This window comes from Aythya ferina (genome assembly GCF_964211825.1).
Source record: "Aythya ferina genome assembly, chromosome: 15".
Classification (NCBI taxonomy): domain Eukaryota; kingdom Metazoa; phylum Chordata; class Aves; order Anseriformes; family Anatidae; genus Aythya; species Aythya ferina.
The window spans coordinates 17,509,386-17,535,324 of NC_140314.1; the positions used below are offsets into that span (position 1 = coordinate 17,509,386).

Here is a 25,939-nt window from a genome sequence, read left to right on the forward strand (position 1 = left end):
CTCAGTGGAATGTTAGCATTGCTAAAATTTCTAAAGTTAGTTGATCTGAATGTTTCTAATGTCTATTGATGTTAAAAAGTGCTTTGGGGTTCCTCAGTGCTCAGGGGCACAATACACATTATGTCATATTTGCCCTGAGGCTTAGGAAGAGAAATTAGATAGGACAGTGTGCACCATAACTGCTGCCAGCTCTCTGAAGACCCTCTCGCTCACATCTACACCAATCACAAAATCTGTTTCCCCCCAGTATTTTTTGCCTAAGTATTTATAGTAAAGACAAGTTACAAACTGCATTCCTGGAGACTTCAGTGATACGAGTAACTGTAAGAACATTATGTTCAAAATCATAAACACTAATAGTGAATATAGTAAGATACAAGGACTCAAGGGAATTACAGATCAGTCTACGTGCTTAATACATTGTTATTATTATCTATTTACATGAGATTTTTATTTACTTTAATACTGTAATTAATCTGGTAAACATTTTTAAAGCTTTTCGAAGCCATGATAGAAAACATTTATTTTAGCTTCCCAGTGAATGTAAAGCATTGCAAATATTTTGTAACAGTACTGTAGCATCTATGCCTATAACAGGATTTAAGACTACTTTTAATTCTTGTTTTGGAGGAAAATATTGTATGAACTGAATATGAGCTTATATGGAAAGCATTTCATAAGCGTTGTTTGAAACCATTTAATTACACGTTAAAGGGCAAAAAGAGTAACCTGGTTGATCTCCACTATAGAGTCATGTTGGGTTTTGCAGTTTTAGGGTTTTGAGATCAATTCTGTCTAAAGCATGATGCAATGCTCAGAACACAGGAAAGAATATGTGTGTTTGTAATGAGAGCTTTCACCCTGTCTGCCATGAACCTGGAATTTACTGCACAGAGCTACTTCTCTCATTTGTTCATTTCCTCATTATTTTAATAGCTTTCAGCAGTAACAGTCAATGGGCTTGCAGCTTTTTAGACTTCTTTTTTGAATAAGTAAAATTACTGGCAAGATGTCAAATAATTTCTTGAATCTGGATTGTTAAATAGTGGATTAGACTTATTTGTAGGGTCTCTTTGTCTTATTATAGCTTAAGATGTTAGGTTAAGTTTAGGATGTTAAAGCCCACTTCTAGCTACCTTGAAAAAGCAACATTGAAATAAATGATAGAAAGGACAGCTTATTAAAAGGTCTTTAGGCATAAATTTGCTAATGGTGCTTCTCTGTTTTGCTTCAGGCTATTTCTTATGAGAGTAATGGACATTCCATATCTGAATTTGGAAGGACCAGACTGTAAGTAGCTTATTTCATTGTGAACTGTGGATGAATGTTACCACTGATGCTGTGACTTAAAGAAAAGTAAAGCCCTGCAGGCCAATCAATCAAGTCTTTTACTAGGTGAAGGCTTAACTTACTACTTCTGTAATATGTCTTAGAGATGCGTGAATGTCTTCAATAGTGCTTATAGTGCTTCCAGATGAGTAGCATTTCTATGGGAAGACATTTGCCACATCATGCATTGAAAAGCTTAGAATGAAGGATGACCCTTTGTTAAATACTAGCTTAATAGTATTAAAAAAAAAAAAAAAGCAATTCTAGAAAGATGGAAGTAAATGCTAGAGAGGAAAATGCCTGCTGTAAAGGCATGTATGTAACTTTCATACATACTTTTAGTAGGTGTTTAGATCACTAATCAGTGGCTCTGCAGATCTATTGGAATGGTTATTTAATTATGTTACACACTTCTTTCTTCAGTTGTTCAGCACTGAGTGGAAGGATAGTGTAGTGTACTTTGGGTTATTGAGAGAAGACCAAGCTGCTAAGCTGTGAAGATTTTACTGCCACTTGCTAGTCAAATTGCAGGATTGTTTTGATGCTTTGCCAAGAAGAGTTGCCAAAGAGTCTGTCTCTGAAAGTCTGTCTCTTTTATCTGAAAGCATCTGCATCAATCTGTTAGGGCTTGCTTCAGCAAAGTCTGAACCAGGGATACTTTCTAAGCTTCAGAGAGGAAAGTATATGTAAGGTGGCACTTTGACTACTTTAGAAAGTTTATTTCCACTCTGAGATTTCAACACTACTGTAGGTTGGGGAAGCTAGCTGGTCATTTGTTGCTTGTAGGTTGTGTTTTTGTGGAGAAGTAAAGCCACACAAAGAATAAGGCTACACTTCTGAGGTAGGTATACTTAGTTTAGTTTGTTTGTTTAAAAAAGTGCAGTAAACTAGGTGACTGTTACAAATATTGTTGTGTTTGTCAGTTCATTTATTCTGTAGTATTATAGCCAGTTTGTGCAGTTTTTTCCAGAAAGATTGGAGTTCAGTAACACATGCTAGGTCAAATGGTACTGAATATATGAAAGTGACTTTCATGATCTTATTTTGTTACTGCGCTTTAAAAACTTCCTTAAAAAGATTGAAGTTTCCACCAAATAAAGTAGAATGTGATTCAAATATTTCTCACTTTGGTAGTTAGAAGGGATGGAGCTTTAAACAAAGGATTCAAAGTGAATTTTAAGAGTAAGATAATACTGGAGGCTTATGAGGAGTTTCTTGTTGTGCCCTTTTTTGTTTTTTGAAGTAGTAGATTAAATCAACAAGACTTCACTTGTGCTCATGAAGTGATTATTTTCTTTAGCTGCTTCTGCTTCCATCCAGTCAGATGGTGAGGTGCTCATGAAAACCTGTAATTCGTTGACATGGAATTGCTAGCAAACTCGTACTAGCCTGGCTCATTTTCAGTGAAATGGGTTAAAGCACTTACACAACTTGTGAGTTGCTTCTAAATTATATTTCAATTGCCATGATCAGACAGGTGACCACTTCATGTTTTTCTAAGCTGCATGGATTTCACTAACCAACCAAGTAGATATGTTGCAACATACCACAGGGTCATGTTCTGGTCTTCCATATTTTGGCAGCTCAAAAATCGGTCTCTTTACTTGGTTTTGCTCCACATCGGTAGTCTACTCAACACAAAAGTTTTGAAACCTATTTTCCACTGACTTCATTAAGCATTCAGTATTTTAGTCATGAGATGCTGAGTTAGGACTGTAATTTTTCCTGTTGGTGTGTTCATAGTGGAACTTCTGTGAAGATTTCTTTTAGTATTTTAACATTGTCTTGAGTTATTCTGCAATTATTTCCATAGAAAATAGATGCACTTAGAAATTGGTATTGTTGCCATGCCTTGTTTGTTTTAGGAACTTTTGTTTTACAGGCCTCCAAGTAGCTGCTGTGTCCTACTGACTTTACACAAGGGGTTCAAAAATTATTTGGGAATTAAAAATTATATGGGCATTTTAGAAGTGAGTGGGAAGGCTTAAAACTAAAGCCTATTAAAATCTGTGCCATTTATTCAGGAAACACTAACTATTGAAAGCTATGGTTCTCAATTTCATGCAAAAGTGAAAACCTTGGTTGGTGGAATAGAGAAACATACATCTGTTTTGCTATAATGCACATACCAGGCTAAGCAAACTTTGTTTATAACCACCAGCCAAAATTAAACTTCAGTAATTACTAATGCTTAGTTATTTGTGATGTGAGCAGTCCACAAGTCTTTTGTTCAGTAACAGTGCAAAGTTGCATCTTAACCAAATGTGGCAATAAAACCGAGCAGGTTTGCCCTTGCATAATTGGGTTAAGTACACGTGAAACCTGAATATAGCAATAATAAGTGGTTGGTGGAGTGATTTTTGGACGTATGCACTATGAGTAAGGTCCACTGTGAAAAACTATCCTATTTTAATGCTGAGAACAAATGACATCAGAAACTAGAGAAGGTCATATCAAAAAACGATTCAGGAGTGAAATTCACTGTGGTGAGTCACTCGCATATCTGTATACCAAAGAGGAGAGACTCTTTTCCTGAGTGTTTTTCATTGTGGTTAAGTAAAAATCTTATATAATTCTGTCACAGAATCACAGAATTGTCAAGATTGGAAGAGATTTCAAGATCATCGAGTCCAACCCGTGACCTAACACTAACAAGTCCTCCAATAAACCATATCACTAAGTTCAACATCTAAACGTCTTCTAAAGACCTCCAGGGATGGTGAATCCACCACTTCCCTGGGCAGCCCATTCCAGTGCCTAACAAACCTCACAGGAAAGTTCTTCCTAATATCCAATCTAAACCTCCCCTGGCACAACTTTAGCCCATTCCCCCTCATCCTGTCCCCAGGCACGTGGGAGAACAGACCAATCCCCACCTCGCTACAGCCTCCTTTAAGGTACTTATAGAGAGCGATAAGGTGGCTCCTGAGCCTCCTCTTCTCTAGGCTGAACAATCCCAGCTCCCTCAGCTGCTCCTCATAAGACTTGTTCTCCAGACCCCTCACCAGCTTTGTTGCCCTTCTCTGGACTCGCTCAAGCACCTCCATGTCCTTCTTGTAGCGAGGGGCCCAAAACTGAACACAGTACTCGAGGTGCGGCCTCACCAGAGCTGAGTACAGGGGGACGATCACCTCCCTAGCCCTGCTGGCCACACTGCTTCTTATACAAGCCAGGATGGTGTTGGCCTTCTTGGCCACCTGAGCACACTGCTGGCTCATATTCAGCCAACTATCCACCAGTACTCCCAGGTCCTTCTCTGCCAGGCAGCTTTCCAACCACTCATCTCCCAGCCTGTAGCTCTGCTTGGGGTTGTTGCGCCCCAGGTGCAGGACCCGGCACTTGGCCTTGTTGAACTTCATACAGTTGACCTCAGCCCCTCAGTCCAGCCTATCCAGATCCTCCTGCAGAGCCTTCCTACCCTCAAGCAGATCGACACACACACCTAACTTGGTGTCGTCTGTAAACTTACTGAGGCTGCACTTGATCCCCTCATCCAGATCATTGATCAAAGAGGACTGGCCCCAGTACCAAACCCTGGGGAATAGTTGTGTGTAGTTATGTCTTGAATTGCCTTTAAGAAATTGGTGCAGTAAATCATGTACACCAGAGGTTTATTTGGTGCCTCTTTGTTAGAGGTTGGCCTCTCCTGGTGTAGTTTTAATTTAAAGAAGTCTGTTAGTGTGTATATTCTAGCTTGTGCCTACTGTTATGTAAAAAACTACATTGAACATTGTTTCACAGTAAGTTTTTTTTATTGACAGAAAAATGGTATCATTGAATTATTGCTAACGATTTGCTTAAACTAGAGTTAGAGCACGAGGAGGATGGTTTTTTTTTTTTTTTGTCCTAGAACTTGCCACAAAAGATGTGAATTACATGCAGCAGAAACTGCCCACAAAATGCTGCCTCAATTCCTTGTACTAGCTTATCTGTATATCTACTTCATGCATAATTGCAAACATGTTTTCACTAGTGCCTGATGTAGTTTTATAAGTCTTGTCATGTTTTCTTTAAAAAATAAATAATAATAAAAAAATTAAAGCTATGGGACCATATTAGGTAACTTTTCTTTTAGGGTTTTCTAAAGATACCAGTGGTAATTCTTATTCTAATAAGTAACTTCTTGTTTTGCAGTACAGCCTAAACGAGATCATGTTCTTCATGTTACTTTTCCCAAAGAGTGGAAGACGAGTGACCTTTACCAGCTTTTTAGTGCCTTTGGTGAGTAATATGATCTATACTTACTTACATCTTTTCTTTTCCTCTTTTGTTAGCAAGTACCTCTGGGTTTATTTTTAATTTGTGGATGCAGATTTATTCCTAGTATAGGCAACGATAATTGATCTTTAGTGATTTTGAATGGTGTCCTGTGGACTTGTTTTGTAGTGATGTGTTGAAAATGTCTGCCTTGCTGACCTGCTCTTTAGAAATCTTTGTTACCTGGTGCTTGTTCCCTACTGTGGACCTTTGACCCTTTTTTTCATAGCGTCTCCTGGGAGGAGTTAAGGTTTTACTATATAGGTGGCTGAAGGGAATGGGAAAGATAGATCAAGATCTGAGGAATAAGGTTCATCCCATCGGGTACTTAAAGCAAAACAGCAACTTACGTGTGTTTAGTCAAGCAAGCTTTAAAATTTGATTTCGATACTGTGAACACCATTCAAGTTGGAGGAAACAACAATAACAACAAAAGCTATCAATAACTGGCTAGTCCTATTACTCCTCTACTAAGTAATAGTGTATATAATTTAAGGACATGGAGGTCCTTTGTAACTAGCATTGATCTCTTGATATGTAATTCTTGCAACAGAAAGCATTGGTTGTGCCTTGTGCTGTTAAAACAGAACAGGAGTGATCTTTCATAGGTCTGTAGCCTTATGTTGGTTGTTGTTTCCAAGATTTTTATTGTAGACTAGTTTCTAGTTGCTTACAGATAAGTAAGGTAATACTTCAAAAGACATCTTCTGGTCTTGCAAGTAGAAAAGTGACTAACTGGTTCTGTCTGTATTATGAAACGGACCTTTCCCCTTTTGGAGAAAAGCAAATGAAGAGATTGCTGTGGCTAGTACTTGATCAGTATATACTGTAGGTGTTTCAAAATGTTTGATCTTCCATGTTTAATGACTTAAGTCACAGTTTGCAGTTTGGCAAAAAGATACAGGGCAAGCCTGAAACTAACCTCCACTGACAAAATTACTATGCTAACCATAAGGATATTTAATTACAAGTAGAGGGATAGAAGTCCTTCAGAATAATCTGTTGTTACTCTTGGGCTTGCTGTAGATTGCCACTCTGATTTACATAGTAATAGCATTTGTCTCTTCTTCACCTATAATTATGATTCAGTATTCTATGCAGGGTCTCTGAACGTATAAAAATTGACTTGTTTCTTTCTGACTTGATCTGCTCTGCAGTATGATGCCATTATGATGCAGAATAGAACTTAATATTCCCATTTGGTAAGTCTAGAATATAGAAAGGTGCTGAGATTCTTCAAGAGGTGGACTTACAGGATTAAGAACCTGTACAGTTTGGTATTATTTCTATAGGCTTTTGAAGGCTCAGCTATGTAACTTACTTTAACAATTCCTTCTTTTCAGTGCTGTTATGAAACGCGAGTATGTATCACTACCACCAGGTGTCAGGCTTACACATCTGAAATATTGAACAATTTTGAAATTGTTATTTCTCTAGTTTTTACGGATTCCAGAGCTGTGTGTTATTTCTCTAGTTTTTATGGATTTCAGATCTGGATTTACAAATTCATGGTATTTGGAAAGTGCTTAATTCACATTTTATTTTAGGTCTTATTGCCATGCAAACTGCAGGTGATATCTTCCAAAATTCTAAGAGCACCCATGCTTTTTCAGCTGTAGCTGGACAGAGACACAGAGTATGGGGTGATGTGAGGTTGACTTGCCAGAAGCCAAAAATCATGGCAGCAACAGATATCAATTACCCCAATTACAACAGACATCAATTATCCCAATTTACAATGCCATTTGAATGAACGTGGTTTTAAATTAAACTTTTACCTGAATTATAAATCAATTGTTAAATTAAATAGCAACCTTAATCTGATGTTATAGAAAAATCATTTTGAACTTGTTTTAGTCTAGTACAAATTGAAGCAGAGTTGTAATCTTCCTTTAACTCTCCGATGAAAGCAGTGAGACAGCTGAAGGGACTGCAGTGTCAAACTTGGTACTATTTTACATTCCCTACTCTAGAAGGGTTGCTCATGATTTTGAAGTCTTTCAGTACTGTATGCATACCAAGTGGATACCTGTTCATGCAAGATGTTTTTACAGTCTCATGAGTGAATGTAATTTCACTGTACAAGTACTTTCAGGAGTCAAACCCCTGTATTACACTTTGTGCGAGTATGAGAGTAATCTCTCTCTGAGAGAGAGGGGAACACTGGTATAGTGTAGTTCATGGAATCAAAGTGATTGTAATGCATAAATTGCTTTTAAATGTAACCAGTCCTTTTGTGTGTTTAAACCTTGTGCTGGTAGTCCAAGCTACTACATATGTGAGTTTTAAATGACCTTTTTAAAATGAATCATAGAATCTCAAAATTGGATTTGTTCCATACACTATGATACTTGTTCTTGTTTCCCCCTGTACTTTTATCTCCCTGTTTAACTCCGCTTAAGAATAAAATATATATAAAAAAAAAAAAACTTGAAAAATATCCCCTTCAAAGGTAATGAATATAGTATAACAAAAATTTCTAGCACACAGTATATGCAAAGTATTCTCCTACAGCACGCATTCATATAGACATTTGAGCTTTGTATAGTGTTTTTTATTATTATTATTTGTATTATTTTTATTTTAATCTTATATTCCTCTATGGATTTCTGGCCTTTCTTCCCCCTCCTCATGCCAACATTTCCTTCAGCTGTTCTTGCTTTCTTTGTACTGTCTTCCAGCCAGAAAGGTAGAAGCTCTGTTAGCCCTTCTCAGTTAATGTTTGCATTTAACATAGGCTTCAAGCCTTCTTCACAGAATAAAAGATTCAGCAGTTTCTTTTGTCTGAAATAGTGAGTGTTAATTTCTTTTAATTTTTTATTTTTTGTTAAAGAAGATCCATATAATCTTTAATATCTGTGCTGAGGCTTTAGTTGTAAGTAGCAGCTGATTAGAAATGTATTATAGTTATACATGATATTAACTGTTCTGTGACAACTGCCTTTCGTTTTAAAACTTCACATATTTTATTAAATGTGTCTTAGTTGTTTAGTAACGAAATAGTGAATTCCCCCTGTATGTCCTTCATATGGTTTATGTTCTTGTATCTTCCCCATAAATATGTACGAGCATCTCTCTAAGAATTTCTCTTAAGTCTGAATCCTAGTTTACTTAGTCTCTTATACAGAAGACTTTCCGTACCTTTTATCATTGTGGTACAAAAAAAATGAAGAAAACCCTGTCTGAATGACATGATTTAACAGTATAATTTTATTCTATAGATTTTAATGTTGTTTGCTTATTTGTATGTATTTATATAGAAAGGTTTAAAATTTATTTGTTTAAAATAATAATAAAACCCAAACACACACATTACTTTCCACCTTCATCTCAGAAGCAACAAATCAGGTTTTAATCTAGCTAGGTGAAGATCTCTTTATTTTAAGTTCTAATACTTTATTTGACATTAACTTTTTTTTAGCAAGGGACTTTTGCCTGTAGTAGTGTAGTAACAAATAGACAAGGGTCATTTAGCTAGCAGTGGTCGTTTCAAAGTATTGAAGGCATTTGACCTATTATGAAAGTGCAGAAGAAGAAATCTTCTGTTTTAGTTCTCTAGAGAGAAATATTTTAGTATTCTAGAAGTATTCTATTACATTGCTGAATGTTGCTTATTTGGATTAGCCTTGCAGTAAGCTGGCATGCAGCTATGTTGATTGTTTAATATTGCACTTCAAGTACAGATGCATTTGCTTTTCAGATCTGTTTTGTCCTTTCACCATACTTTTGAAATACACAATATTTACTGAGTACCTAGCAATACTTCTGGATGGCCTCATTTATCAATCTTGTTTCTTAAATTCCTATTTCTTAACAAAAAAAAATAAAAATAAAAAGGCAACATATCTGAACAGAGTGTTTGTTAAGCATGGAGAATTGTGAAAGACCATTTGTTGCAGTTCTCTTTAGACTGCAGCTCAGTGTTCGCTCTTTAATGTTTGACATGCTCTTACAATTATATATTTAAACTGAATAAATGTAAGTGTAAAGATAGTAAGTATAAAGATACGTTGGCAGGTATTGAAACCCTTAATTATCTAAAATACCAAAGCCATTTAGAGTGCAGCAGCCTTACAGTAGCAATGAATAAATGTCTGATCCTGAAATCATGTGCCATCATTAGATTTGATTTTTATTTACTTATTTTTAATTGGTACTTAATGGAAACATGGGCACTGATGTCCATTTGGTATCAGCTAAATTCATTCAAGAGATTTTTGGTCCATCGCTGATCCTCTGTGCTGTTTTATTCTAAGGATAGATACATTTGTAAGTTATGCAGGATAATTTTTCTTTCTGGTCTTTTTTGTTGTCTGCTCAAGATAGATAATGGAATTCATTAATTTCCATATAGGAGAGGGACAGAATCTGGACAGCGCTTAGGTCTTGCAGAATTATGGAAGAATATGTCAGCTGTCTCAAAAAAAAAATAATCTTAAATTGTAATTAGAAAAAATTGTAATTTGAAAAATTTGCAAAAAAGGAGGACTCAATATTTAAAGAAATTTGGAGCAGTAAGTTGCCAATGTCCTTAGTGCAACGGTAATTTTTGCAGTATTTTCTAATATTTAAAGAAAGCTATCAAACATACACTAATTTTGAGCTGCAATTTTAAATCAGCTTCGGCAGTTCCCATGTTGTGAAATGTTAAGTTGCCTAGATCTTGTTCTCCATAGAGTAAAGATCCTTACCCATAGGCAGTGAAGACCTGTGTTTTTCAAGACTGAATTATTAGAAATTTGCCTTATGAAGTGTTTAAAGAAATTCTAACATTTGCCTTCTCAGTGAAAGCTGCTCTTACTAGCAGCCTTAGCTCTTTAATATAGGAAAATGTCAGAAACCATACTGATTTGAGTATGGTTTTGGCAATGATCAAAATGATCACAACTTAAAGTTCTAAATAGCCGGCTATTCAGATGTATAGCATGCAAACTAAATCTAACTAGGCTTTTATTTTTTATAATTAGAAAATCTGCTTATTATCTGGCTGGATTTCAGAAGAGACTTCTCTAACCTTGTAACCTGTAATTAAATTGAATTTTAATAGATTAGACATCTGAAAATAAAAAGCGTTTTAAGTCAGTTTGCATCATTTTTTTAACCTTGTAATGTCTGAAGGTTGAACAGTGATGTAACATTATATAAACTTGATTTCCTTAGTCTCCCTGAAAAAAAGTGCTAGCAATTTTCAGTATCTGAAGTATTGTAGTGGGTTTACGTGGCAAGGTTTTGGTAGCAGGGAGCCATAGGGGTGGTTTCTGTGAGAAAGATCTAGAAGCTGCCTCATGTTTGGGAAGGGCCCCATTGTTTTCCAGATCTGAGCCAATAAGCGATGTTGTTTGCGCCTCTGTGAGAGCATATTTAAGACAGGGAAAAAACGCTGCGCCAGACAGCAGCCGGGAGAGTCAAGGGAGTGAGAAACAGCCTTGCAGGTGCCAAGGTCAGTGTAGAGGGAGGGGGAGAGGTGCTCCAGGCGCTGGAGCAGAAGTCCCCTGCAGCCTGTGGTGAGGACCATGGTGAAGCAGGATGTCCCCCTGCAGCCCATGGAGTACCACGGTGGAGCAGGGTTCCATGCTGCAGCCCGTGGAGGAGACCACGGTGGAGCAGGTGGCCCTGCACCGACGGAGGCTGCCGCCTGTGGAAGACCCCTGCCGGAGCAGATTCCGGGCCAGACCTGTAGCCCGTGGAGAGGAGCCCACGCAGGAGCAGGTGACCCGGCAGGAGCTGCTGCCTGTAGGGGAGCCAGGTTGGAGCAGTTTTCTCCTGAGGGACGGACCCTGTGGTACGGACCCATATCTGGAGCAGTTCTGAAAGAGCTGCTGCCTGTGGGAAGCCCACGCCGGATCAGTTCACCAAGGACTGCATCCCGTGGGTGGGACCCCACAGCACAGGGGACGAGAGTGACCGAGAAGGAGCGGCAGAGAAGAAGTGCTGTAGACTGACCATAACCCCCATTCCCCCGTTCCCCTGCGCCGCTCAGGGGGAGGAGGTGGAAGAGGGTGGATGGGGGGGAAGGTGCTTTTGGTTTGCTTTTTCCTTTGTTTTCTCACTTCTCTAGCTTGTTAGTAATAGGCAATAAATCTTACTATCTCCTTATGCCGAGTCTGTTTTGCCCGTTACAATAATTACTGAGTGATTTTCTCGTCCTTATCTCAACCCTTGAGCCCCTTTTCACATATTTTCTCCCTGTTCCTCTTTGAGGAGGGGGAGTGAGAGAGCGGCTGTGGTGGAGCTCGGCTGCCCACTCGAGCGGAACCGCGACAAGTATACAAACAATAAAGCACTTAGATAAGGACAGGAGATGTAAAGGGATTTCAGACTACAGTAAGTCCTTGTGTCTCGGATGAGAATCCTTGCTTATGCTTTTGCTTGTTTGTAAGCTCTTTTTGTGCTAATGTGACATTAAAATGGAATCGGAAATGGAATTGCTGCTTGATGAGTGGAGGAATGTTTTTCCAGTCACTGTTCCATGGTAACAGCTTCCAAATGAGGTGCGCAGTTGCATTTGTCCTCGTATTTACTCAAATTAAGTTTTCATTGCACATCCAGGAAATTGTGTGTAGTATGGCACAAACCAGATTTTGATGATTTAGAGTGTTATAATACCTAGAGTTCTCCGCTTGTGTGAACCATCTTCTACCCCCATGCCCCATTCTTCTACTGGAATCCCTTATCTTGCATGTCTGTATGAGGAAAGAAACTGAGTGATAACTTAGCCATTCCATGCTGTGTCTTCAGGAAATGTTGCAGTTCTGAAGGATGGAGAGGTTTTTAAACCCAAAAAGCTGTTCTTTTTCTCAGTACAGAGCTGAAATTTCCTAGCAAAATTGCTTCAAATTTTTGTTTCAGTATTATACAGGACACGTGGAAGGAGGAATAAAAAAACCCAAAACACTAAGATTACTTGAATTGCTAAAAGACTGAGGGGTGAAGCTGAAGCTATGAAGAAGCAGAAATCCTATAGGATCAGAAAGGTGTTACGCATCTCTTACGTTTTTCCTTTTGGCCCTTACTAAGAGGGTTTAATAGTAAACAGAATGAACATGCAGCCCTAATGGCCACTGCTTTCTGAACAGTTCCAGGCTTGTAATTATACACCTTTACCACGGACTCCTGTTGACAAAAAAAGATATTCTCTGCTGAAAATATGCTTAGTTGACTATTTTGTCTTCCATGGCCCAGCATATAAAATACGTGACCAATTTTGAGACCTTCTTTTTTTGTGGTTATAACCATTTCTTTTGCTTTTTATAGGTAACATTCAGGTGTCGTGGATAGATGATACATCAGCATTTGTATCATTAAGCCAGCCAGAACAAGTACAAATAGGTAAGTGTTTCTGAAATTACTTCAGTACTAAGCCAGGACTTCAGCTATCTCTTGTAAAATCCTCCAGGCTAACAGTGTCTGCGATTCGAATGGCAAAGCCACTGAGCTAGTCCAGATCCTTTAGGAGGAACAAAACTCATACTACCTGCATGTGTTGCAGCAAAGACAACAAGCCCAAACTGGATTTAGTTGACAGTTTTCCATGACCCTCCTAGGAGCCGAACCTGTAAGTAGAGTATGGCTACTTTTTTCACTTGATGCAGTGTTGTTTTCTTTTAAAGTTATTTACTGTCACTCTGCACAAAGCAAAACTATCAGGACTTTTATGATCTGTTTTTGCCTCCAGATATGTGTGGGACTGATGCATGTTTGATTTCTTTCCATTTGCAAGTGAAAGCTGCAGTAGAAAGCCTTTTTGTGTGTTGTAGAGCACAAGTTAAAAAACTTAAATCTCATAACTCAGTCTGGATGCTAATGTGTCTACAATTTGTGTATTAATAAACATGCAAAGTCTCCAGATTTTTTTTTAATCTTCATTCGAACTTTTGAGCTGAGCTTAGCTTTGAGACAAATCAATGGAGATAAGACCTATAGGAAATGCACGTTTAACTTTCTTGGAAGTTGTTTTTGTATTTTTTCATATTGCTTCTTGTTTCATTATTCAGTAGATTTATATATTTTGGATTTTAGGAGAGGAGTTAGTTTTAAAGAAAAAACTGCGTGACTGTATAAACAACTTGTAAACCTGAGTTCCTAATTCATATAATTACTATAGATAGTAACATGTTACTTAAGTATTGTGCAAGGTAACACCCTTGAGCAAGCATCAAGAATTAGCCAAATATATTTGTAAATGCTTTGGGAATTAGATAATCCCATTTCACATTGTATAGATCAGTGAACATCATACCTCATGTTCAGATTATCCACTTGCTTTGCACAGTAAAGGATAAATTGTTATAGTTACTGTGTTCATTCTGTTTCCATATCCATGTCTGTTCTGTTTACACTGTCTATAGGAAAGAGTTGGCTTTAACATGCCAGTCAAAAGAAGCATGAGAAGATAATCTAGGGTGTATCTGGTGCTAGGAAAGCTATTCAGATGGTGATTCTTGCACCTGAGGAGTGAGAGGAGATAGTAGTAATTGGGTTAAGTATCATTTAATGGCTAATGAGAGCATAAATGTAAGTAAAATCGGAGCTGAATGGAACAATGAGCATGAGGTTAAATAAAATGCCAAGAACTGGAGGATTTAGGAGGACAATTATTTGGTCAGAGCAAAAAGCAAGTTGCTTGATTCTAATTAGTAGCAAACAGAATGGTTTTAGTAGCAGTGGTTTGTATAGAATGAAATGAGACTGGGGCAAGTATTGCATAGTAGTAATGTTTGCATATAGGGCAAAGAATGGACTACTGTTGTGGTTGAGGAGGGGTAACAGACTCTTGAAAAGATTGGAATTACTGGATTTATTTGAGCATGTTTATGGTTGTTTTTGTTTTAAGCTTTTAAGAGGTGCAAGCTAATATGGCTGTTTACATGGGTTATGAGGATCCTGTAGATTGTAGTGAGTTACAAACTTTCATAAGGCTGTCTGACATTACTTCTCTGCTCAGATGCACATGGTAAAAAAATGAAAAGTGACAAATGTCTCTGAATTTACTGGAAGTATTGCTTCCAGTTATGAAGAAAAGCAGTTTGTTTTTCAGATATTTCTTATTTAGTTGACTGTATTTGGATCCATGAGCCCTTAGTGGTTTCTGGATTGAGGAACTACCCATAAACTTACTGCTGAGAACAATGACTGGAAATAGACCATTGTACATGATAGTTCTACGAGTGTCATCCTTATTTATTCAAATGCTCATGTCAAATGCTGTGGAGCCAGTAAGAATAGCAGTGTAGATAACACTTTTGATTAAGTGACTGAAATCTTATCCCACTTTAGAATTATTCTGTGTGAATTCCCACACTTAAGTTCTAAAAAGAAAAAGCAGTAGAAAAACCCACTGAGATCACCATTATCTGTCTTACAAAGCTAAAATAAAGAAGCTTTCAGGTTTAGGATGCATAAATACTGCGTTATTATCTAATTCTTTAACATTCTCCGAGTATTTATCATACTTCCTCATACATACTTATCTCTGCAGAGAGTTATGAGTACATCAGCCTCCCAATAGCAGAAAGAGCATTGTTGACCCAGCCTATATTTAGGCAAATGGGCCATATAACTCCTAGTGAGAAGTTACAAATAAAGAATTATGTCAAAACAAAAGTGGTCCTCTTTTAGCTAGCTGTGTAACTTGCTGACACTCCTTGCATGTCATCATCTCCGCATTATAGTCAACGGTGCTACCAGCACGCCATGCAGTAGTGAGCACGTTAGAAGTTTAGACTTAATCTAAATTATGTTCAGTAGAAGTGTACTCTGGGCTGTGTATTTGCAAATGATGTTTGTGAAGTAGGAACTTATCTGAAATGTCTGCAACTTTTTATTTCAGGCTGATTAATCTTACTCAGTTTGGTCTCGATGTGCGAGGTATATGCTGAGAAAGAATTGAATGAAGGGTTGGAATTGTGTCACCTTTTTGCATTTCCAAAAGGATTTGTCTTTGTGGTGAATTACAACATTTTTTTTTTTCTGGTTTTAAGTTGATACCTTCATGTACAGGATATCTGTAAATCACAAAAGCAACTTTCTCTCTGTACATTTTCCACCGCCTTTTCAAACTGCTTGCTTGTTTCTCTGGACACGACTTCCAAGGCTATTAGTTTTATATATATACTTGTGCATGTACGTGTATACACACATAGTGCTACAGTAACTTCCCCACTACTATCAACTGAGTTAATAGCCCATTGTGTGCCAAGCATTCAGACACATTCACCACCATCACAATTTCTTTTTGTTTTCAAGTTCATTTTGTTACAGCAAATAGATATTCTGCAGACATTCAGTTCTTTCCACAATATATAAACTGAATCTTTCTGGCACCTGTGTCTTTCTTTTTAATGCATTGACAAACTGGGAGGCTTGTTCTGTGGCCTGTGTGCTAGGAAACAAGTTATTTATTTGAAAGCTCAGGTGATTATAGTTTTCATAGATTTTTATGAAGTCAGGTTAGTAAAATCTTATATACTGAAAGTATTCAGCCAGCCAAGCTGATAAACTACAGCAACTTCAATTACCAAAAAGCTGTGCGATTTTTACTGTAAAATTGCTTGTCTCTTGTTTTTTGCTGTAATAAATAAATCATAAAATCAATTCTGTTATTCTATTTCCTGATTTAAAATTCTTTAATGAACGGCTTTGGCAATAAAAGTCACTACTTGTCCTCGTGATTTAGTGGGCTGTGTTTAGGTAAAGAACCTAGGAAAAACTAATGATGTGGCCTGTTTTGAACCTGTTTATATAAATATGTCTGCATCTTCTGGACTATAAAACAAAACAAACAAACAAACAACATCAGAGCTGTCAAACAATGTGATACAAAGCAAGATGTTGCTGCAGACATATGTTTATGCTTACCTCTTAAGAGTTGCTTCTGGCTTTGAGTTGGTATTAATACATGTAACACGTGCAACAAAAACATTTATGGAAAATAAATGAAATGAGAACATGATGGATGTGTGGAAGTTTCCCCATATTTATAGGGTGGTTAGATTTGGCCTCAGATATGAGTTTAAACACTGTAAAAAAAAATAAAATTCAGATTTGTTTTGAATCCTTTTAATGAGGAGAATATGTGGGAAAAATTATGAAAATCTGATTTGTTCTATAATAATCTGGATGGAGTGTTAACTGATTGGATGCCTACCAATTTTTTTTAAATGTCGTTCAGATTTGGAAAGTATCCTTATTTTTCAGTTGCAGCAGTAATTCAAATACTGAATATTGGACTGAAATAATGTGCAGTTATAAAATTGAACAGCAGATCATTTGAAGGCTGATTCGCAGGCACCCCTGCATGGGTGTGCTCAGGATAGCCAGTTGATACAGTTGGTTTGTACGTTACAAACTTTCCTCTTCTGCCTTTTTCTTTTTTCATCCTTGTAGGTGTTAAAAAAATAAAAATAAAAAAAAAAATGTTGACATCTGTCATTACTCATACAATGAGTTTGGTATATAAAGGTGGCACTGAAGTTGTGATGGTCTCGTGTCCCAGTTACAGTGTATCTGTGCTGCTGCTGTAGGCTGTGCCAATCAACATGCCCAGCTGGGTGTGATAATGCCAAAGCAGGTTCTTTGGGAGCGGACAGCTGGCATGCAGATGGTGAAGGAAATGGAAGGTGTGGTGATGTGAATGGGCAAAGACTAAGAAAGGACAATAAAAGACAGGGGAGGACTGTTTCAGGGTTTGGGGCCAATCTGTTGCTTGCTTGTAAGCTACCCATCTCCTCCATTCCAGAGATGGGAGCCCAAGTCCCTCTCTTAAATCAAACATCCTGCCCCTACAAGAAGCCGTCTCTTCCACAACTGTTCTCACTTTCCATCTGAGTCACGGGAAGGAAGAACAGAAAAGAAAAGGTGGTGGTTGGTTCCATACTAGACTGAGACAGGATGGCAGGGGAGAATGTTGCTGGTAGGTGGGAAGGGGCAGAGTCTTGATGCAATATTGCTTGTCCCTGTGTGGGGACTCTTCCTCCCAAAAATGAGAATTCTGAAGGCCCTCAGGTTGAGCCCTGCCCTGTAGGAAAATTGTCCTAAGGCAGCTGTGTTGGTCTCTATGGTCAATCTGAGATAAATACATGTATTTTAAAAACATCATTAAAACACACAAAAGCAACAAACAAAAAAAACCCTAGGTGAGTGCATGGGTGCAGTCAGACTTTTGTTTCAATGAAATACATGTAAGACACTCCTGAAATTTGATGAGTGGAATAAATGAATGCAAAAAGATCTCAGATGGTTCCACAGGTGTGATTGGTCAAGTTACTGCTTCCATTTGGACACAATTAGTGCCAGGATTTCTCAGTTCTTAAGAGCTATATTCAGTTCCCCAAACTGTGTGCTAGCCTGTATTTACTGTGCAAGTGCTAGTTTTACATAACCGATGTGTGCTGTGCTTTGGAAATTTTAACCAGTTTCTGATTTACTGAGTCATGTTGACCTGTTTGTCTAGCAGTATAGCAGTAAGGTGTTGCAAGATTTATGCAGCTGTTCAAAAACTAATCAAAAGAATTGAATAAATATTCAGTATAAATGAATAATAAAGTGACCTCTTTGCTTGAACTCTCAAGCTGAAACAATTGCTTTGGTATAAAACAGCTTCTGTTAGCTCAATATCCCATTGTTGGAACCATTTAGCTGTGAATGGGTTTCCTAAAAGCATCTGCCTAAATTATTTATTAGCTGGCTTTTTGTAAGTGTTTCTGAGGTTAAAAAAAATATAACGTCTTTGAAATTTTTTGCTTTTCATTTGAGATTAATTTCTACCTGATGAGGAGGGGATTTTTTTCTTCAGTTTGTGTTTTACGTTTCAGATAATAAATTATAATTAATTTTGATTCTCATGCTTATCCTTTGCATCAAACAAGTGACAGATCTCCTAAACCATGATGCTTTGTATAGGCTTTTGTGTGCTGTTTCTGGTGCTTCTGTCTCTCCTGGCTTTATTTTTTTTATGGACTAAAAACTTGTTCATCTTGCACACTAGGAATATGCTGGAGATCTCATGTTAATATGCATGAAAATCAATTTTAAATATGTAAGTAATAAAATGTATCTATTCATCCCAGTGGTCTTCAAAACAGCATTCCTGAGTTACATAAATAATGAATGGTAACCATAAAGAGCCAGTAAAAAAACCCTTGATAAAACATCGGTCCATTGACTTTTCTTCTTGGAAAGAATAAACCTGTTTTGCTAAATTAAACTAATGATTAAACTGTTTGACACGGCGATCCGTAGCGTGTCTGTGGCAAGGAAGAGCAGATTCCAGTTCCTAGTTGTTGAAGTGTTAGCCCAAAGTATCTGAATCTTTGCATGGTATAAAGAGACTTGTTCCCTCTTTCTCTTTCTTTCCCTCTGAAACAAATAGGGGAAAGGGCAGGATTTTTATATGCAGTTTTGGAGCTGCTCTTAAGTTTCAATCCGAATAAAGCATGCTTAAAACACATAAAACCTCAGGAAACAAAAAGCAAATTCCTTAACCTTCTCATTTTGCTTTTTATAATAATGTCCAAGAATTGTCACTTAATTTGGTTATTCATGTGACTCGTGTGTTGGCAGCATTCCGGTAGCTAGCAGAAGCAGCAAAGCCTTGTTTAAGACAATATTACCCTGCAAAGTCCGAAAGCTTCGGTGTAAAGTGGGAGCTGCATTGAGACAAATGCTGGTTAACCGCTCATAGGTACCACGATGCTCCATCCCTGGTGTCTGTATGTGCAAGCTGTGCCTGCGCATTTTGAGTTCTGGTGGGCTGTGCTCTTAGTGTCAGTTCTTGTTGAACTTGCCACATTGACATGCCAAAGGGAGTAACCAGTCTGTGGAAGTGGTGGTGTAGATTACATGCGTTGTCACTTTTTGCACTATGCTTTGCTGTAAACTAAGTTACTTACATTGTGAAAGAAAAATATTCTTTATTTTCTGTTGAGGTTTGCTGTTCAGAGTAGGTAATTACTGAGAGCTTGTTAAAGAGTTGTTGGTTGATACTCCTTTTGGTGAACATATGGGAGACAGGGCTCGCTGTTGCCAAATTGCACTTCATAAGTTCTCAATATTTCTGTCAAACATTGAGCACATGCTTTTTAAGTGAGTGACAAAAGATAAAGCAGTATGAGCCTGTATAAATATAAAAAACTTCAGAATGAACTCTTGGTGCACAACTTCTGGCTCTTATGACTTCCAGCTTGATAGATAAGCTTGCTTTTGGATGCTGTTCAGCTTCATATATTTATAAAATTGGCTTTTTCTTCTGGAAAGGTTATTATGAAATAAATACTATTTCAATGCATCTTCACTTAGAGGAACCTGCATCTCATACAAATATTCTGGAAATGGTACACTTAGGTGCAGTTTAATAATGTCTATGTTCTGGCTACAAGCAAGTCCTACAATACTTTTAAGACCACAGCTTCAATTTAAAAGCAATTTTAATTTTGAAAAGGTTCCTGAGAACCTTTTTCTCGCTGTTTTAAAATGTAATAAATACAGTTAACCAGAAATTTTAAGTACATGTGAAAAGTAACTGCTCATCCTAAATGGCAAGCATTGAAATAATGTTAAGTTCTTCCATGTGTTAATGCCCTGATACATGAGCTCATACAGAATTACTGCATGCAAGATATCTTCTTCCTCTAGGCACTGAGTGGAGCAATGTATTTAGACAGCAGGGGAGCAAAAGACTAAAGCAGGTGCAGCAGCTGAAACTGTGATAGCCTTTCAATGATTTTTGTTTAAATCGTTAATCTTTCTGAACCTGTGAGTTCTCAGAGAGGGCCAGACTTCATACTTCACCAGGGTATTACAAGGGTTACTGTACAATCTTCTACTTAGCATGAATACTTACCAATGCAATTTAAAGTTGTATACGAGTGTATTGAGATTGTGTGCATTTCAATATCTTCTCACTGAATTTGAGGAAGTGGTAAGTAGCATCTACTGCATCACCTAGATTCTTTGAAGAATTATATTCATGCAAGTTGGATTTCTTAAACCATGTTGCCTTGAAGCTGCATGTTGTTTTACAGAAGATTGCAGGGATCTTTGTTCCATGTGTATGCAGGCAACGTAAGGGCCTGAGTGAAATGGTTTCACTGGGATGTCTAAGACAGAAATTGTGCCTGAGCAGTGAGTCTGTAGGTTTTGCACTCCTCATAGGCAACAAGAGGTATCAAAATGGAAAAGTTACAGGTTTTCTTTTATTGATGGTATCAGTGCATTTGTTTCATGCATTAGGGAACATGCTACTTCTGGCAATGCAGTGCAGCCATTCTCCAGTGTATCGCCCAGTATGGTGGGTGGGCTTGTTACCTGTGTCTTAACAGTGACCTGGAGCATTAATAGGCTTGGATTGAGAACTGCCTGAATTTCTGTGAACCTGCCTCTGTCACTGAACAGCACTGCCTCGAGGATGTCTCCAAGCTCTGTTCACTACTTCCTTGGTCTGAAGTTATTAACAAGCATCAGAAATGTCACCAGATTTGCAGGAGTTTGCTTCCTGTGACTGCTTTGCCTTAACTGAAATACTTAATTTGCTGGCATTAAAATGTAGTTAATGGTTTGTGCCAGTTGTAATCCTTCATGTATAAAGGGCATGACTCTTGTCCTACTCTAACAGTGACTGCTTTCCTTTTGCTGATTCTGTGCCCAGAAAAAAGAAATAAATAAAATTGCTGCTGGTTCAGTTGGGGTCACCTAGCTCATCAGCAGGTCTATAAACCAGAGAAACACCATAAAGAAGGGCATGAGACCATGCGGCTTGCAGGGGCTAAGGAGCAAGGAAGGAGATTCCCCCCCGTCTGGTAACAGGCTGTTAGATGAATTCAGCTGCCTAGCTAGCTAGCCCCACACTGTGGTATGCCTTCCAGAAAAAATCTCAGATCTGAGCAATCCGTTCCCAACATCTACTGTTACTCAAAGACCTATCTTATGGGAAAGGAAGTGTTCTGTACATTGTATGCTTTATGTATATTAACAGATCTGAACGTTTTACTAGTTCTACTAGCATTTCTGTGCTAGTAAGTGCTGGCAACGAGATATGGTGAATTTTGTACTTGTGTGGTTCAGGAGTTTTGTCTGTAACAAGAAGTGAAATTGTTGAATGATATATTCTAGTCCTTGTCTTACATTAGAGCTGGAGATCTAAAATCACAACACAGCTGTTTTACAACTTTCAACATTAGTGATGTAGAGGATAGATTAGGGATGGACTTGCTGTCAGGCACCTGTGGCAATGTTTTCTTCTCATTGCTTAAAAAACAAATAGCAAACAAACTAACAAAAAACTAACCCTGTGCCATGCAAGTTTGAATATAATAAGTTTCTTATTAATATAATCTTGGAACTCTTTTGACTAGCTTTTCATCTGTTTAGGATTTTTTTTTTCAAATGGGTTAATTTATTTCACAGATTCTGTTTCTATTACTGAGGCGTTTAAACAGGGTGCAAAGGCAAAACAGTTTGACTTCTTTTAGTACTTAAACTGCTACTTTAAGAAAGTTAAAATCCTAACAATCGGTGTACATGTATGTAGTGTGAAATGTCTCAGTGGACTGTACCGTCATCTGTGTTCTCTGTGGAGAGAATTTTTTTTTTTCCCCAGTAGCTGCTCTGTGAATGCCAAATGACTTATCTAGCACGTGCAGCTGTGCACTGTGGAGATGAGGCAATGATGCCATTCCGATACTTTGTTGGCATACCTGTTTACAAGGAGAGGCTTGATTCTGTGGCACCAACGAACCTGTATAAAAAAAGCATTTATATGAGCATAAATATAAAAGCATACTTGAGAAAGTGGTTTTGTCCTCTATGTTTAGTTGGGTTTTGTTGTTCGTTTTTAATTATTTTGTCAGAGCTAAGAGCAACGTAGGGCAGTTACTCTTAAGGTCATTTCTCTGAAAATTGCTAGATAATACAATAAAATATTTTGGAGACTCTATTCTTAGGGGAACAGAGGGACCTATTTGTCGGCCTGACCCTACCCGTAGGGAAGTCTGCTGCCTCCCTGGGGCCAGGGTCAGGGACGTTGCCAGGAAGCTTCCCAACCTGGTATGCCCCTCTGATTATTATCCTCTTTTGATAGTCCAGGCAGGCAGTGACAACATTGAAGAGAGAAGCCTGAAGGCTATCAAACAAGGCTTTAGGGGGCTGGGTCAGTTAGTGGATGGAGCGGGAGTGCAGGTGGTGTTTTCATCCATCCCTACGGTGGCAGGGAGGGGTACAGAGAGGGCACGGAAAGCCTACCTGTTAAACACGTGGCTCCGGGGCTGGTGCCAACGCAGAAATCTTGGGTTTTTCGATCATGGGGCACTTTACTCAGCACCTGGCCTGATGGCCACAGACGGGTCCCTATCTTTTAGGGGAAAAAGGATCCTGGGCCAGGACCTGGCAGGGCTCATTGAGAGGGCTTTAAACTAGGTAGGAAGGGGGATCAGGCTGAAGCTAGGATTGTTGGGGCTGTGCCAGGGGGAACAACGGCAAGGCCGGAGGATAAGGCAATGGCCCAGCTGAAGTGCATCTACACCAATGCACACAGCATGGGTAACAAACAGGAGGAGCTGGAAGCCATCGTGCAGCAGGCAGGCTACGACTTGGTTGCCATCACGGAGACGTGGTGGGACCAGTCTCATGACTGGAGTGCTGCAATGACTGGCTATAAGCTCTTCAGAAGGGACAGGCAGCACAGAAGGGGTGGTGGTGTGGCTCTCTATATTAGAGTGTCATTCGAGGTTGTAGCACCCAAGGCTGGGAATGACAAGGTCAAGTCCCTTTGGGTTAGGATCGGCAGGGACAACAAGGCTAGCGTCCTGGTCGGGGTCTGCTATAGACCGCCAAACCAGGATGAGGAGACGGATGAGGAATTCTACAGGCAGCTGACAGAAGTTGCGAAATCTTCAGCGCTTGTTCTCGTGGGGGACTTCAACTTCCCTGACGTATCCTGGAAGCACAACACAGCCCAGAGGAAGCAGTCTAGGAGGTTTCTGGAGAGCGTGGAAGATAGCTTCCTGACGCAGCTGGTTAGTGAGCCTACCAGGGGAGGTGCCCCGCTAGACCTTCTCTTCACAAAGAGAGAAGGACTGGTGGAGGATGTGATTGTCGGGAGCTGTCTTGGGCAGAGTGACCACAAAATGGTGGAGTTCACTATTCTTGGCGAGGCCAGGAAGAGGACCAGAAAAACCACTGTATTGGACTTTAGGAGGGCTGACTTTGAGTTGCTCAGGACACTAGTTGGTGGAGTCCCTTGGGAGGCAGTTCTGAAGGGCAGAGGGGTCCAGGAAGGCTGGGCGCTCTTCAAGAGGGAAATCTTAATGGCACAGGAACGGTCTGTCCCCACGTGCCCAAAGACGAGCTGGCGGGGTGAAGACCAGCCTGGCTCAACAGAGAATTGTGGCTTGATCTTAGGAGAAAAAAGAGGGTTTATAAGCTTTGGAAAAGTGGGCAGGCCACTAGGGAGGACTTTAAGGATGTAGCGAGGCTGTGCAGGGACAAAATTAGGAAGGCCAAAGCTCATCTGGAGCTCAATCTGGCTACTGCCGTTAAAGATAACAAAAAACGTTTCTATAAATACATCAACACAAAAAGGAGGACTAAGGAGAATCTCCATCCTTTACTGGATGCGGGGGGAAACTTAGTTACAAGAGATGAGGAAAAGGCGGAGGTGCTCAATGCCTTCTTTGCCTCAGTCTTTAGCGGCAATACCGGTTGTTCTCTGGATACCCAGTACCCTGAGCTGGTGGAAGGGGATGGGGAGCAGGATGTGGCCCTCACTATCCACAAAGAACTGGTTGGTGACCTGCTACAGCACTTAGATGTGCACAAGTCGATGGGGCCGGATGGGACCCACCTGAGCGTACTGAGAGAACTGGCAGAGGAGCTGGCCAACCTGCCTTCCATCATTTATCAGCAGTCCTGGCTATCGGGGGAGGTCCCAGTTGACTGGCGGCTAACAAATGTGACGCCCAGCTACAAGAAGGGCCGGAGGGCAGACCTGGGAAACTACAGGCCTGTCAGTTTGACCTCAGTGCCAGGGAAGCTCATGGAGCAGATCCTCCTGAGAGTCATCACGCAGCATTTGCAGGGCAAGCAGGCGATCAGGCCCAGTCAGCATGGGTTTATGAAAGGCAGATCCTGCTTGACGAACCTGATCTCCTTCTATGACAAAGTGACGTGCTGGGTGGACGAGGGAAAGGCTGTGGATGTGGTCTACCTTGACTTCAGCAAGGCTTTTGACATCGTCTCCCACGGCATTCTCCTCAAGAAACTGGCTGCTCTTGGCTTGGACTGGCGCACGCTTCGTTGGGTTAGAAACTGGCTGGATAGCCGGGCCCAAAGAGTCGTGGTAAATGGAGTCAAGTCCAGTTGGAGGCCAGTCACTAGTGGCGTCCCCCAGGGCTCGGTGCTGGGGCCGGTCCTCTTTAATATCTTCATCAGTGATCTGGACGAGGGCATCGAGTGCACCCTCAGTAAGTTCGCAGATGACACCAAGTTAGGTGCGTGTGTCGATCTGCTTGAGGGTAGGAAGGCTCTGCAGGAGGATCTGGATAGGCTGCACCGATGGGCTGAGGTCGACTGCATGAAGTTCAACAAGGCCAAGTGCCAGGTCCTGCACCTGGGGCACAATAACCCCAAGCAGAGCTACAGGCTGGGAGAGGAATGGTTGGAGAGCTGCCAGGCAGAGAAGGACCTGGGAGTGATGGTGGATAGTCAGCTGAATATGAGCCAGCAGTGTGCTCAGGTGGCCAAGAAGGCCAACGGCATCCTGGCTTGTATCAGGAACAGTGTGACCAGCAGGGCTAGGGAGGTGATCGTCCCCCTGTACTCAGCTCTGGTGAGGCCGCGCCTCAAGTACTGTGTTCAGTTTTGGGCCCCTCGCTACAAGAAGGACATGGAGGTGCTTGAGCGGGTGCAGAGAAGGGCGACAAAGCTGGTGAGGGGCCTGGAGAACAAGTCCTACGAGGAGCGGCTGAGGGAGCTGGGCTTGTTCAGCCTAGAGAAGAGGAGGCTCAGGGGCGACCTTATCGCTCTCTATAGGTACCTCAAGGGAGGCTGTAGCGAGTTGGGGGTTGGTCTGTTCTCCCACGTGCCTGGTGGCAGGACGAGGGGGAATGGGCTAAAGTTGCGCCAGGGGAGTTTTAGGTTAGATGTTAGGAAGAACTTCTTCACAGAAAGGGTTGTTAGGCACTGGAATGGGCTGCCCAGGGAAGTGGTGGAGTCACCATCCCTGGAAGTCTTCAAAAGACGTTTAGATGTAGAGCTTAGGGAAATGGTTTAGTGGGGACTGTTAGTGTTAGGTCAGAGGTTGGACTCAATGATCTTGAGGTCTCTTCCAACCTAGAAATTCTGTGATTCTGTGATATCTAGT

General features: G+C 39.9%; 1 protein-coding gene across 7 annotated transcripts in view; it reads left to right on the plus strand.

Moving 5' to 3' along the window:
- PARN (poly(A)-specific ribonuclease) overlaps positions 1-25,939 on the plus strand; it is a 71,820-nt gene that overhangs the window by 23,826 nt on the left and 22,055 nt on the right. For 5 of the 7 annotated variants that reach the window (XM_084536379.1, XM_084536385.1, XM_084536381.1 and 2 more), the window contains 3 exons: positions 1,235-1,290; positions 5,464-5,550; positions 12,841-12,915. In XM_084536379.1, the coding sequence (XP_084392505.1) occupies positions 1,235-1,290; positions 5,464-5,550; positions 12,841-12,915 (218 nt within the window). Of the gene's footprint in view, positions 1-1,234; positions 1,291-5,463; positions 5,551-12,840; positions 12,916-13,075; positions 13,142-13,261; positions 13,435-25,939 lie in introns of those variants that run through there. The other 2 variants (XM_084536383.1, XM_084536382.1) reach the window with 2 other exon arrangements.